We start from the raw sequence: 15,664 nt of genomic DNA on the forward strand, positions 1-15,664 counted from the left end.
GTACAGTTCTGGATTCAGGATGAGAATAATGTTGATATCACAAGGATGGTTTGGCTGTTGCTAAGTACGGCTTCACCTGAGTCGAAGGCTTTTCTGTGTCTCATGCTCAGCTAGTGAGAAGCTTCACAAAAAATGGGAAGGAGCATGTCCAGGACAGCTGACCTGAACTGGCCAAAAGAACATTCCATATTACAGAATATCATGTCCAATGTATAAACTGGGGGAGTTACCTGGAATGCAGTTGGTAATTGTTTGGAAATTGGTCAGCACATGGTGAGCGATTGTGCTATGCAGCAGTTGTTTCTCCTGGGTTCTGTTCCAATCTCTTCCTCCCTTAAATTAAATCATAATCATTTTCATCATCATATTTGATATGAATTCACTTAATAGTGGCTGTAAGTTACTGTTTTTAAACATTAAATATGGAGGTGACCACCATATATGCAGTATATAAACTTGAATCTTTTTTTGAGGGGATTGAAATAATCGTAATTAATTTTTTAGTTTTTTAATCATTATGAGGGAGAAAGACATGATACCCATTTATATTATTATTAGATTATTTTGGAAAAAAATCATAATGCTTTCAAATTTGAGAGCTCTTATGATGATCTCTTAAGTGCATCCTTTCTATCTGAAGTCCTTATGATATGTTTGAAGGCAACCATCTTGCCTGACTGATGAGTTTTTGGTTTGGTTCAGTTTGCTTTCCAGGTGCCTACCATCTGCTACCATAATGGATTCCTTCAGTTTCTAATGCCTCTGATAATTCTGTGATGCCACAGATCAGCAATCAACCATGAAGCAAAATTAAAAATTTATGTGGCATTTTAATTGTTCTGCCTTTATCTTATAGCATTGTTTTTCAGTAGTTTAATTTCCTTATGTCTGTATCTCTCTGTTAAGCAGCTGAAGGCATATCAGGTATCTGCACTGTGCTATACAACGGCTCTGAAATTTACCTAATGCTTAAGATAGCTTTAGTCATTCTGATAACTTTCAACTAAAATGATTTTCTATTTTCGTTTGATGATCATAAATTTTTTAATGCACTTTGCCAGTATCAATACCTGATTTGTTCCAATTGTGTGAAATTGTTGCTGCTAAGGGCATGTTCTTTGTGAAGACAGAATTGCAGAATAGTGTAGCCCAAAAAGTTCTTCAGTTTTTTCCTGAATCAAAACAGTATAGTTTAATTTAAATGTATCTTTTTTTTTCCATAGTGTTTCTAGTCAGGGAAAGGAGGAATCCAAATATTTCTTTAAATTAAAATGAAAATACCTGACCTTCATAAAAAACAGTCTTTTGCTTCTGATGTACACATTTCAAACATTGATACGGTTTTTGTGTCCAAAAGAAACAACAGGGTACAGTTACTGGTGAACCTCAGGGAGATGCTAGGAGCTACTGCAAATTCCATTAAGATTGTTCTGACCACCATCAAAATCAGTTTCAGCTTCCTATCACTCCAAATGTGCTGAAAGTAATATGACAGCAATAAGGAATTGCTGAACATTTGAATAGCATTAGAGAATTCAACCTTTTACCTTTATTCCTTTGATTTACTTTGATCATAACAAATATGTCAATTTCTTGCTTTCTTCCAGGCTGCTGATGAGGGTTCCACTATATCCTGTGTTGTGGAGCGAACAAGGGGTGCCCTAGACTATGTGTATATAAATTACATTATCTCACAGGTTGATTCCAGGGGCATTAATTACTCCCTTAATGATTTTTCTAACAGCAGTGGCACTATCACATTCCTTCCTTGGCAGAGATCAGAGGTAAACCCTACCTTCCTATTAACTATTCATCCTGTCCTTTGCAAACCTGCTTGGAATACACCTTCTGAGGATGCTTGACTGGTTTTCACACTAGAGTCTTTTCTTCACATGTTTTTTATTACATTTTGCAAGGGTTTTTTCATCTTTGACATCTAACGAGTGATAGCATAGACACCTATATATCTGTATGAATCTCACTTCAGGCATTACTATGCATGCATGCATGAATGCTTAAATGCAAATAATTGCACATAAGATATGTTTATATATATTAGATATATGTATACGTATGCAAATACTTCAAGTATAGGTAGTCCTGGGCTTGAATAATGAATCCAGTGACTTCTAAAATTGGAATATGATCAGGTTTTGATCTGAGTTGTGGAGGTCAGTTTTATCTCCACAACAGTTGCATAGACAGCAGTCAAATTCACTGCTGTAATCAAATGTCTTGCAACTGTTAGCCACATTCTGTCCCTTTTGATTAATCTATTTCTGTGAATTTGACCCCAACCCACAGCATGGGAATTTCACATTTATTTGAAAAAGACGTGTGGAATCACAATACTATAGAAAGTTCATAAGAGTTTTTTGTTAGTGTTTGATAAATAGAAAGGGTGGATTGATAGTAGAAAATACTGTCTTTAATTTTTCTTCTGTCATTCTGTTGAAGTCAGTAGAGACTGAGTGAAACCTACTGATATAATTTGAAAAGATCCCAGTGACTCACTTAGAGCTGTGGATTTGGTCCCAGTTAAACAATGTAACTGATTACTGCTTGGCAAAAATTTGTGATTTTGGAAAATAGTATGCTCCTGGCAGCTATTCATTCAGCTTTAATTCTCTACTGAAATGTATTACTGTGTTACATGCAGTCACTTAAATTTACCAAGCTTTTCCAGTCTGGCAGCATGGATGAGTCCTGACTTTATAAAGTTGTAGAAAAGACCTGGTGAGCCCCCCTGCTCCATTGCTATGTGGTCCAATATAGTCTACTTACAGAGAACCCAATGGTCATGGACCTAAGAAACAGAGTGGGACCAGTTGCTCATCAGGTGAAAAATCTTAAGAGAATTTCCATTGACATTTTTAAGCTACTAATTCCCAAGGCTCTACATCAGCTTCCTAAATTTTTTCTCCTATATATTTGTCAAATCTTATCACAATATATAGGAATTTGGAATCATCTGAGGTTAATATTATAATTTATGCAGAGCAGATTATGTTACATGGTAGTATGATCTGTAATCACAAGTGTCAGGTGACATTAAAAGCTCACTTCATTTGCTCTTTAAATTAGATTAATTGCTGTGAAGTCTCTGACAAATTGGTAAAGATGTTTTTGGAATTGGTATTCAAAAGGTTAAATAATTTGGAGGGCAATAATTTTCTCTACATTTCTTTCTGAGCTCAGAGCAGATACAGCTGATTGACTAAAAACTTAATTGTTTAAAAGGATCATAAACTCTTAAGGGATGTATGTTTCATACTTTGATTTCTCCATTATTTGATAATTCTCTAGGTCTTAAATTTGCATGTCATTGATGACGACATTCCGGAGCTAAATGAATATTTCCGTGTGACATTAGTCTCTGCAGTGTCTGGAGATGGAAAACTAGGTTCAACTCCTACCAGTGGAGCAAGTATAGATCCAGAAAAGGAAACTACTGATATCAGCATTAAAGCCAGTGACCACCCATATGGTAACAATGTTGAAGATGATACAGTCTTATTGCAGATTTATATGTACTTCTAGCTCAAGAGGTAAAAAATTGGCCTAGCCTAGATATATGAGGAAGCAATGTCAAGTATTACACTTTATATAACTTCAGATTAATGCATAGTTTTTATACAAGAATGAAAGTCACATTACCTACTCTTGAGAATACTACAAAAAAGCAATTAAACCTGCCTGGACCAAACATGGGATCATCCCCATCTGCAAGAAAACCACATTGCATGTTGTTGATTTTATGGTAGTTTTTGTAAAATGAGAATTTGTAACAGAGGGAGACATTTAAGCATGCCTATTACTATACCAATAAGTACCCAATATTATGACATTTGGGTTCTTTTGGAAAGCCTTGAACTCATTCTTGTGAAATAGTTTTTTTAAGACTAACATGAGTATCAGTGAGAGAATGGTTCATAGTTCATTCCTGGAAATAGGCATCTTAATATGTTTAAAATTTCATAAATGTTAAATCTAGATATTATACATTTTTTATATTTTATTATTATAATTTGAATTTTATATGAGAAGCCATGTAAATAATAATTTTTGTCTTTCAGGTCTACTGCAGTTCTCAGTGGGGCCACCTCCTCAGCCCAGTGATGATATGATTCTGCCAGCTTCTGCTGTGCCCCATATCACTGTTAAAGAAGAAGTTGGACACATCAGATTATTGGTAGTTCGTGCACAAGGACTTCTTGGAACAGTTCTTATGGAATACAGGACAGTGCCACTTACAGCTTTCAGTCCTAAAGATTATCAGGTATGGCCATTGCCAAGGTGTGTAATTATTTTAGAATTTAATTAAAGCTGTTTGTCCTGGAAATAGCTGCTGGTTTGAATATTTTAGCTCTGCTGTGATTCTTTTCATAGAGACAGTGTTTTAATATGGTGTTGTGATAGATGCATAATAATATACAAATATAACCCACTGTGTGCATTTTGCCTCCTTTCTCTGCAGCATGTTGTGTTTCCTAAGAAAAACCCCTGGTTTGATTTTGATATCCTTTAGAAAATTGTCAGTGCAGCAAAAATGGATATTTCCTATTGTTTCTAAGTATATCAGACTTTGTATGACCATATAAGTGCATATGCAGGTGAAGATTATGTTTGTACATACTAGGACTTGTATATATTCAACAACATAGCTTATAAGTATTTGTTTTCTTGTATGACTGATGTTTGTGCAGAAAAATGTAGATAAAAGAAGATGCTTATAATTCAGTGAATTTAGACTGCTATTTCTTATAACAAAGACTCAGCAGATTTTTTAAAGTTAAAGTGAAGAAAAGTAGATGTTTTGATAAAAAGAATTGAGGTTGTATTTCTTTTTTCATTGGATGAAATCACTAAACTTGAACAAAACTGTGAAGACCTGTCATATTTCAGGCCGTTTGGGGGTCAATGGAATTTCAGCCTGGAGAAAGATACAAGTACATTACTGTTAACATCACCGACAATTCTATTCCTGAACTAGAAAAAACTTTTAAAGTGGAGCTGTTGAACCCAGAGGGAGGAGGTAAGGCACATATATCAAATCACTGGTTGTATTTTTGTGATCTTTATTTATCCCTTAAAATCTAATCTTGTGAACTACTTCCATGTTATTTCAAAAGACACACCCTCCAGAAAGCAGCAATTCTTATTAGGAAAAAACTGTCCTTCAGATGTTTTGTTGATCACTGCTGTAAACAATCAGATCTCAAAGAACATATGTTACTACCATACATTCAAAGGCAATTGCTGCTTTTTAAATTGCATAATTCCATAGTTGATAGAAGGAGATAAAGTAATGTAAAAAAAAAAAATTTTTTTTTTCCAAGTTTTCAGTATTTAAGGTTTAACAGCCAGGGATGTACTTTTTATTTACCACTTAAATAAAACTGGAGAAATTGCAATAAACTGGCTCATAGCTTGTTTAAATAGATTATAACATTAGAAAATTATGGGTTTTGAGATGCCTGGGGAGTTTAGCTGAGTTGGAGAACTAGCTAGAAGCTAGTGTAAATCCTGCTGTGAGACGTTAGTCTTGCAGCTGTTGGCAAGCATCAGTGCTCCTGCCCTGTAAAATTGATTTTGCTTTACAGAATTTATTTCCATTGCAAAAAGTTTTTAAGGGACATTCCTCCTCGTTGGGGGGAAAGAATTAGTTAAAAAATATTGAGAGCTGTAAAGTGCCTTTTTAACTGATATTTTTCTAAGCAATTCAGAATTGCAAGTGTGATGCCTTCTGGAAAGTTAAAACATATTAACATAAATGTGTGTGCTGCAATGTGGCATGATGGTGTTATGCTAGCATTCGTTTGATAAAAGTTTGAGTTTTCATGCCTGTGGAATTTTTGGTCATGTAGTTGTTTCAGTTAAGCAAACTTTTGTCTTTCACTTTTTTTGGTTAGAAAACTTACAGCTTATTAAATTACAGTAAATTACTTTGGTAATTTACTAGATACAGCCACCTCCTCAACATAATCTTTTGGAGCTTTCCAACACCACTGCAAGCACAGAACTTAGAATAAAGGCTCCATCAGTTAAACTGCCAAAATTTTTCAACTTTCTGGCACAAGTTTTTGATTTGTGAGAAAATGTTAGAGTAAGAGGATTTCACAGGGTCTAGCCACTTCTTTCCTCTCTTCTCTGCCCCATTTCTAATTTCTCCATTAGGATTGAGAAAGAGGGAACACAGAAAGAAAGGTAAAAAAAAGATAAAGTTGTATGTGTTTTCTTTCCTTCTGACTTCCTTTTACAATTCCAGTGCAATAAATTAAACAAGATGTAGCATATTCAATATTTTTTCTGGCTTTTAGGAGAAGTTCATTTTGAAAATAGACACTTTCCTAGAATAGACCTTTGTCTTTTTGTGTTATCCAGAAATGTTTAAATTACTTTCTGCTTTCCCTTTATTTATAAATGTATATATGTGTATATATCTGTATGTCTGTCATCTTAAAGTTGCTGAGCTCTTTAGAAATGATGGAAGTGGTAGTGGTGATGGAAACATGGATTTCTTCCTTTCAACTGTCCCTCAACATGGTAAGCTTTTGTGATTAATCCTATATTTTAAGTGTAATATCTGTCATAAATTATTATGCTTGATGCAACTTTCTTTTCATGCAGCTAGAGATTATGAATTTAGATTTACCATGAAGTTTTATAAAAAAAAAAAATTCTTCTCCATTTTAACTTAGGTGGAATTTCATTAGCAATCAGTGTTTAATGTAGAGTACAGCAGGCTCTTATATAATCAAAACTATATTGTTGTAAAACACAATATAGCAATTTCAGAATTAAGGCTTACAAAATTATCTTTGTCTGAGCATTTCCTGGGAGGAAAAAGCAAAGGAACTTCTAAAATTGAAGGATATTTTAAAACTACCTGATTGTATGCTTTGATACTATATGATATTCTATGTATAATTTACCCTTCATGGCAAAAATACTCTTAAAGAAAAGTAAGTCGCATTAGATTTTTAAATGAAATAATTTGATCTTTTTCATTTTTCCTCTTTCATTTCTTCATGTTTCTATTTATGTCATGATATGGAGAAAACAATGATGATTGATATTGATAAAAAATACCAAAGAAGAAATAACATAGAATATATGGGAAAACCCTATGCATCTAGGACTTCAAAGGAAAACCAGAAAAATGTAAAAATGTTATATGAGCCCCCTTATGCCAGTAGAGTAATATTTCTCTTTTATTCTTTTATTCTTTTTTCATTTTTTTCTTTTATTTTTCTTTTCTTTTTTTTTTCTTTTTGTCTTTTTTTTTTTTTCTCTTTGACACTCTGTTTCCCTTTTACTTGTTTCCAGGATTGGTTTCCTTAAGTGCCAGACTCTTTTTTCTGTCTGAGCAGTAAGTTAGGTCACACAAGACAATATCTTTAGAAGTAGGATTTACTTGACTTGGTGGGTTTTTTTAGTTGTATTTTTTTTTTTCATTCCAGTTTATGTCAGGATAAGATCTGCATTCATCTTGTCTTTCCTCTTATATTGTGATTTACAGTATAACTCTTCACTGTCCTAAATACTGCTCCATTTTAATTCATTAAATCTGTAATTTTATTTTGGTTCCTTCCTTAAAATGGTACTTTGTTTTTTTTTTTTGTTGCATAGTTCCGTAGAAGGACTGAGAGGGCTGCCTTATTGAAAGTCAGCTCCTTTTACATACAGGGAGTTATCATCCATTTTAAAAAGAAAAAAACAAAGATAAACAGCACAGATACTTCATACTCTCTTTTGTATTTTTGTAGCATATTTCTTCAACTGCTTTCTTTCATATAAGAAAATATGAGAGATAAAAATAACCCTTTTTGGAACTCTCATTTAACAGCTAGCTTGGGAATTGCATCCCACATCCTTGTGACTATTGAGGCTTCTGATGATGCTCATGGTGTGTTTGAGTTCAGTGCTGAGTCCATTTCAGTGAATGGAACTGAGCCTGAAGATGGAGATAGCAATGTTGTGCTGCAGGTTAGAAAGCTTTGAGTCTCATATTGCTGCATTGTACTCTTCTGTCTGTTTTACTGGTGTTCTCTGATGCTTTTGTCATTAGTCTATGGGATTTATAACAACTTTGTCATGAATATTTGTTTTTCCAGTCGTGCAGTGTTTGCTAATGTATATTATTCAGCTTGAAACTAAAATAATAATAATAATAATATCCAAAACCTTAAAATCTTCTACTTATTTAGAATCAAGGGACTACTGTCTTAAAATAAGTGTTGATATTACAAGTTCTGCAGAGCTAAGATAATAAAAATTACATGCTTTTAAAACACAGACATATCTTTAATTCATCATATTATTGTCTTTGCTTAATTGCATTTCACACTTCAATGTTTCTTTCTCATAGAACGAAAATATGCAGATCTTTATTTGTTTTTCTTAGGTTGTGAGAAGTCGCGGGGCCTTATCTCAGGTGACATTGCATTGGATCATAATCTGTGATCTCACCAACGACCTGATCTCTACAGATGGGAATGTAACATTTGATGTTGGCCAAGTGAGAGCAAATATTACATTACAGGTTTCTCCTGATGATATTCCTGAATTGGACAAGATGTTTTCAGTCTTGATCATCAATGTCTCCCTTGGTCGTCTTGGATATCACACTAATGCAACATTAACTATTTTAGCAAATGATGATCCATATGGAGTCTTCATCTTTTCTGAGCGAAACAGACCAATAAAAATTGAGGAAGAAACAAAAAATGTCTCTCTGACAGTTGTAAGATGCGGTGGTCTCCTTGGTACAGTAATGGTGAAATACAGAACTATTGGTGATGAAGAAAAGTTGCCCTTTCTTCCACCTGATGTTGTCAGAGCAATAGAGGGAAAAGACTACATACCCGTTACAGATTATGTGATCTTTGCAACCAATGAAAGCGAGGCCACAATATCCTTGCCTATTTTGGATGATGATGATCCTGAGAGGTCAGAATCTATTTTTGTGGAGCTAAGCAGTGTTGTTTTGATCAAGAAAGCTCAGGATCGGCCAAGTAAGTGTCTTACATGAAACCTACAATTTAACTATGAAGGTTAGTATTTATATATAACAGGAGAAACTGCAGCAAGACAAATGAGCGCTTTATCTCTGCAAAACTCTGTATAGTTAAGATATCTCTTAGTTACCTGACTTTTGCCTGTTGACTTTAATTTCCTTTGGCATACTATTTTATTGGAAAAGCATGAGTATTTCTTTATCCCTTTTGCATTGTCTTATGCAAAGTGTTTCAGGCCAAATATGTTACAATATTTGTTTGTGCACTAATACCTGTTTGTTTAGCATTGTTTCTGGAAGTTCAGTAGTAGGAAATAACTAAGCTAGCTTTTTTAAATTAAACTACAAAAAAGTCTTATTAAAAAAGTGATGTGGGATTAGTGACGTGCTGCTTTCGTAGTGTTGACAATTTTTACTTACTTTCTCATTCAGATAAATTCAGGTCATTACGGCCTGATTTGCGCTTCAGAGATTCTTCGGATGTCTAATTGCTGTCCTTGCTCACAGATTAAAGGGTATCTTCAAATATAATTCCACTTGGAGTTGAAATCTTACTTGTATTTCATCATATCAAAAGTAAAACTGAAATTATTGTGAACTGTATTGATCTTATTATTAGTCTTATGGATAAATAAATAAATAAATTCACAGTACTTCATCTTTTCAAAAAAATTATGGCTTGTATGCTCCACAGCATATGTTCAGATTTTCTGCCAGAACATAGTTTAAACACATGTATTTTGCTGTGGTTTGTAGTTATGCTTTGTCCATTTGCAAAAAAGATAATTTTCATGAAAACTAGAGACAGCTAAAGTTACATGTGTGCCTATGAACTCTATAGCTATGAATAGTAAGCATTTCAGGTACTACTCACTAAGTTTTCTTTATATTTCAGTTATAAATTCTCCTCGACTTGGTTCAGTGGGTGAGACAATAGCTCATGTGATTATCGATGCCAATGATGATGCTTTTGGAACACTTCAGCTTTCAGCTTCAGCTGTGCGAGTTGCTGAAAACTATGTTGGACCAATCATTAACGTGACCAGAACTGGGGGAATATTTTCAGATGTTTCTGTGAAATTTAAAGCTATGCCAATAACTGCAACAGCTGGTAAGAAAGTAGAATAGCAGAACTATGCAGCCTTTGTTAAAGCTGAGACAAGCAAGTGTGTAATGAATAGTCGGTTATGGAACAAGTATAAAATACAAAGTAGTAAGGCATTGACTGTGCTTAGCAAATATGAATTTAAGACCTAGGGGAAAGTTTATGCATTATCACTGGAGAACCTAAAAGTGAAGTGAGGGAAGGAATTGGGGTCTTTGTTTACTTAGCACACCAGCACTTAAACACCCCCTTGCTCCCCACCCCCCAAAATGCTATAGTAGTATATGTAAAAACAATTTAGTCCTGTGTACATATTTAAACCCATCATGTATTGCTTAGTTGAGCTTATGGAGAGGAAGAGCTGGGGACTTAGCTGTAAAAAAAAAATGCGGAAAAATCTGTCAAAACCCAAGGAGATTTGTACTTCTGAAAATGGAACGCAAACTTCTCCAGTTGGGTCCTGTTATAGAGAAGGTGCATAAAGAAAGAAGAAAAATTATGAAGTCTCTAGGATTACTCAGGCAGTTATAAATTGATTGCACTGTATTTCAGCTATGTCAAAACTGATTAGGTGGGTGATATATGTTCTGAAAACTTTTAATTTCATTTTTATGTAGCAGAGTGTTACAAATGTGTAGCTAGATTTATATCAGAGTATGCTTTCAATTAGTTTCTGAAGCAGAGCTGTGATCTAGTGTATCATAGATGTTTCTCTAGATAGTTGAGACAAGTTTGCCTAAAATGAAGTCAACACATAAAAGGTGTCCTTTACTGAAATCTGCTTTGACAAGATGCTTCTGTTTCACTTTTATCTCTTGGAAAACAGGACAGCAATTATAAATCAAAGACAGAAACATCTTGGTAGTGTGACCTTGTAAACAACAGACAATAATGGACCTTTTGTAACTACCTCTTGGTCTAACAGTTCAGATTCTCTCTCTTTTGGTCAGCCAAGTTTTATTTTGATCCATCCAGACTTCTAAAAGGCAACAGGACATAAATTAATAAATAAACAAAAAATAGTTTTGAGTCTAAAGATAAAGGAAAAGACACCATAAAAACACAGAGAAATGTATGTATAAGCAAAGAGAAAATGGGTATTAATGCTAATGTTCACCACACTGAACCATAAAGCATTGATTTTATCTGTGTTTTATTATTCTGGGTTTTTTCATCTACAAATCTAGGTGAGGACTACAGTGTAGCTTCATCAGATGTTGTCTTACTAGAGGGGGAAACAAGTAAAGCTGTGCCAATTTATATAATTAATGATATCAATCCTGAACTTGAGGAGTCATTTTATGTTCAGCTGCTGAACCAAACAACAGGAGGAGCCTTGCTTGGATCTTTGACGAGGGCAGTCATAACTATTGAGGCTTCTGATGACCCATTTGGATCCTTTGGTAAAGGAGTACATATTTTCTTTCTTCCTTAACATATTTTTCTGGGGGTTTGTGAGGGAGCTGCAACTTGATAGCTGAATAAAAGCATTCAGAAGTAGAAATGTGGGTGTAGACAGTAAAGAAAAAGATAAGATGAACTGAATTAAAACATGTAATAAAGGAGTAATGGGGCTTTAATATAACAGAAGAATTGAGCCTCTTGGAGGCTCTGATTGTTGGCACCAAGCAGTAAAACAAGAGGCAACAGGCAGAAACTGATGCCCAGGAAATTCACCTGAACATGAGGAAGATCTTCTTTACTGTGCTGGTAATGGTGCACTGGAACAGGTTGCCCAGAGAGGTTGTGGAATCTCCTTTAGTGGAAACATCTAAAAACTGTCTGGATGCATTCCTGTGCCATGTGCTCTGGGATGACCTTACTTGAGCAGGGAGCTTGAATTGTGTGATCTACAGTGGTCCCTTCCAACATGACCCATTCTGTGATTCTAAAAACCAATGATTTCTACTGAACATATTCCTTGTTAAATAGTTATAATTTATTTCTTTAAAAAGTGGCATGAAATCTGGTAAAGAGTTTCTTTGCTGGGAATATATATGAAATTATATTCTAAGATCTTAGAAATAGTTCATGTTTAGCCTCAAACAATAGGTGTTTTAGAATAGACTTTTTGAGTGGGAGCTTAATTTTCATGCTAATTTCTCTGCAGATGAAAATATCAGTATTGAAAGTCTGCTTTTAGATTTAAACATGATTAAAAGGGGTTTACCTGTGCAAGGAAATGCAAGCAAGTAAAATAAAACTTTGTACTTCAGAAACAGGTATATTTACTTTCAATATTATTTTTAAAGCACTACATCTCCCTATGGTGTATGTCAGTTTTTCAGAATACTGAATTCACTGTGGAGGAGCCTGAATTTGGATCAGTAACCATAAATCTGCCAATAATCCGCAATGCTGGGACACTGGGTAACGTTACAGTTCAGTGGGCTGCTACCATTAATGGGCATCCTGCTGATGATGACTTACAAGTTGCCATGGGTAATATTACTTTTGCCCCTGGGGAAACCATTCAGATGTTGCTGTTGGAAATCCTGGCTGATGATGTTCCAGAAGTAGAAGAAGTAAGTAGAGCAGTTATGTCTCTCTTGAACAGAATTAGAGTTTAACTTGTGTAAGAAATGTGTGCAGATCAAAGCAAGAAATGTTATGGCAGGAAGCTGCAACAAGTTCAGATTTTATTTTGCTTGTGATTATTTTTAGAAATGGCAAAAATTATTTAGCTGCATTATTTGTTCTTCTTTTTTTCTTTTTGAGATTGTCCATATTGAATTAACTCAGACTTCCAACGGTGGTGCTATCGGGTTAGATGGCATGGCAAATCTTGTTATACCTGCCAATGATAATCCTTATGGCACAGTCTTCTTTCATCAATCCTCATATCGAATTCAGGAGCCACTAGAAAGAAATTTACTTGCAAATATATCAGTCAGGAGAAGGTCTGTATAATATTGGCTGATTTTGAATCTCTTTTTTTGTTGTTGTTGTGGTTTGGGCTTGGTTTGTTTTTTGTTGAGTATTTTTCTGGCAATAATTTTAAATGTCACACCCTTGTATAGGTATTTGCATCAATTTATTGTTCTGCCAGCTTTTTTTTCATATACATTGATTTTGAACTAGATGTCTGCTTGTTAGAAATGTATATAAAGTACAAATGTAATAAATGTATAGTGTAAACCCAGTGTACCCTATGTACTTGAAGTTTTTTTTTTGCTTGTTAAATTGACAAGCCATTTAAAGCTGCAAACCAGCCTGTTTCTGTGATGTGAACTGGAGGATAAAATGTATCAAATGTTGTGTGATGGAAGGCAAAATGAAAAGCAGAACAGGTTTTGCATGTGAAGTATGTTATCCTGAGGACACCTCAGAGGGATGATAACAATGTTAGACAAAAAAGGCTTTTTCTTCCTTGGCAGTCCTAGGAAGACTAAATTTACTCCTAGAAACAAATGTTTGCGAACATGCATGCTTAATAGACTGCTACCCAAGCTATAAACAATCAAACTTGCTCTCCAAAAAACCCAGCTACTCAGTTGTTCTAGTACTAGCTTCAAGGGAAATCACTTTAATTAGCTGTTTGTAACTTTTCATCAATTCAGAAGGCATTAGTTGATTTTGTTAATTTTTATTCTTAACCCAGTAGCATACAAAATATTAGACATGCTTCACCAGCTAACATAACATTTTTATTTTAATGTCTTTTAGTGGGGGAAGGTTTGGTCAGCTGCAAATATTTTACAGCACTTCTGAGACTGACGTTGTAGCTCTTGCCATTGAGCAAGGTGAGGATATACTGGCCTATTACAAGTCTCCTGTACAAGGAATTCCTGACCAGCCATCCAAGACCAGAGTGAATGTGTCAGCAGCAAGTGACCCACTGTATGCCTGTGCAACTCAGTGCCTAAAAGAACAAGCATGTTCAGCCTTTACATTTTCCAGTGCCTCTGAGATTCCTCTCTGCCTCTTGCTGACAACAGAGATCGGGCCATTAACTAACATGTCAGGATTATGGACCTACAAGAAAAACATCAGCAGTACATCTATTCTGTTTAGCACACAAGCCATTGCTGGTAGTGATTATGAATCTGTCACAGGACAGTGGGCCATCATGCAGGAAGGGGAAGAGTTTGCAAACCTCACAGTTACCATACTCCCTGACAGCCTGCCAGAGCTGGATGAAAAATTCACTGTATCCCTGTTGAAAGTTGAACTATTTAACATCTCAGCCAGCTTAAAAAATCAACCAACTATTGGACAGCCAAATACTTCCACAGTTACTATAATGATGAATGGGGATGCCTTTGGAGTATTTAAGATCTATAGTGTAAGTCCCAATGCAACAGAGAAAGGTCTATATATTGAAGTAGAAGAATGTCCTCAGGCCAGCGTGCAGCTAATGATAGACAGGACAGAAGGCAGCCTGGGACAGGTGGCAGTGGAATGGCGTGTTGTTGGTGGAACTGCTACCCCAAACTTGGATTTTGTGGGTGTTGGTGAGATTCTGGTGTTTGCTGAAGGTAAGGCTAGGTTTAGCATTAACTTCTCTTGTTTAAAACTAAAGAAAGCACAAAACAAACACACACACAAAGACCGCAAAGAAAAGGATGAAAAGTATAAATATTCAAGTATTTTTAAGAAGTATTGCAGTGTGCATTATATGGATAACATTTTTACTGAATAAATAAGGAATAATAATGCGGAAATAGGTGTTGTACCAAAGATAATGAAAATGAGAATCAGGCCTAAGTGGCCTCTTGTTCTCATCTTCTCAATACAATACTAATTTTTAATGATTTATCTTTTTAGATTCTGAGATTTTATTAATTTCGTAACATAACAGGATAGTTTAAAAATTGCAAATAAGACATGTCTATGTCAGGCATTTTTTTTAGCACTGTGCAACATGAAGGATGTATTTTATATTTTCAAAGTCTGAGATAATTGAACAATTGTTTTGAAAACAATTTATGGGCGTGTAGTAAAGATTCTAGTGTTCAGTTAGTTTGCTAAATAATCTGAACATAAATGAAGGGTTGCCAGGAGTGATTTGGAAACTGACATGTAATTATATTAGCATTTATAAGTTTACTAAATCTGTTTTCAAAATACTTTGAAAGGCAATATAACAAAAAATAAGTGAATGGGGTAAACTGATAATTAGTATAGGTTAGGAACATACAATGACCAATAGGATTCTGTTGCAAATTGTAATGTATTATAGAGACTGGTAATTGATTGTGTTTGCTGCTTACATTGTCATTCTTTGATATACCAGAAGATATGTAACTTATAGAATAACAGCCCACTTTAATGCATTTCCTGTTTTAGTAAATATATAGTCAAATTTCATGTACACATGTCTGTATGTGACATCAGAAAAATGTATTCACTTGGTAATTCTTTTTATAAGAATTATATTCCCTTTTTCTAATTAAAATTTGAACACCAGAGAACTTATAAAGCAAATAAGATTTCTAGACATTCAGAAATCATGCTGACATTGTTAATTTCTACAGAGTATATTTAATAATTTTTAAATTATATTGCCTAATATAACATTTCATTAGAAATTGAATAGA

General features: G+C 34.6%; 1 protein-coding gene across 1 annotated transcript in view; it reads left to right on the top strand.

Annotated features, from left to right (window-relative positions):
- Nucleotides 1-15,664, top strand: part of ADGRV1 (adhesion G protein-coupled receptor V1) — a 358,311-nt gene that overhangs the window by 45,934 nt on the left and 296,713 nt on the right. The window contains exons 23-34 of the mRNA XM_059836928.1: nucleotides 1,608-1,784; nucleotides 3,307-3,487; nucleotides 4,077-4,279; nucleotides 4,906-5,035; nucleotides 6,466-6,546; nucleotides 7,850-7,989; nucleotides 8,408-9,017; nucleotides 9,915-10,130; nucleotides 11,312-11,527; nucleotides 12,405-12,649; nucleotides 12,843-13,024; nucleotides 13,791-14,602. Of these exons, the coding sequence (XP_059692911.1) occupies nucleotides 1,608-1,784; nucleotides 3,307-3,487; nucleotides 4,077-4,279; nucleotides 4,906-5,035; nucleotides 6,466-6,546; nucleotides 7,850-7,989; nucleotides 8,408-9,017; nucleotides 9,915-10,130; nucleotides 11,312-11,527; nucleotides 12,405-12,649; nucleotides 12,843-13,024; nucleotides 13,791-14,602 (3,193 nt within the window). The remainder of the gene's footprint in view (nucleotides 1-1,607; nucleotides 1,785-3,306; nucleotides 3,488-4,076; nucleotides 4,280-4,905; nucleotides 5,036-6,465; nucleotides 6,547-7,849; nucleotides 7,990-8,407; nucleotides 9,018-9,914; nucleotides 10,131-11,311; nucleotides 11,528-12,404; nucleotides 12,650-12,842; nucleotides 13,025-13,790; nucleotides 14,603-15,664) is intronic.

The sequence above is a fragment of the Haemorhous mexicanus genome, chromosome Z (assembly GCF_027477595.1).
Source record: "Haemorhous mexicanus isolate bHaeMex1 chromosome Z, bHaeMex1.pri, whole genome shotgun sequence".
Classification (NCBI taxonomy): Eukaryota; Metazoa; Chordata; class Aves; order Passeriformes; family Fringillidae; genus Haemorhous; species Haemorhous mexicanus.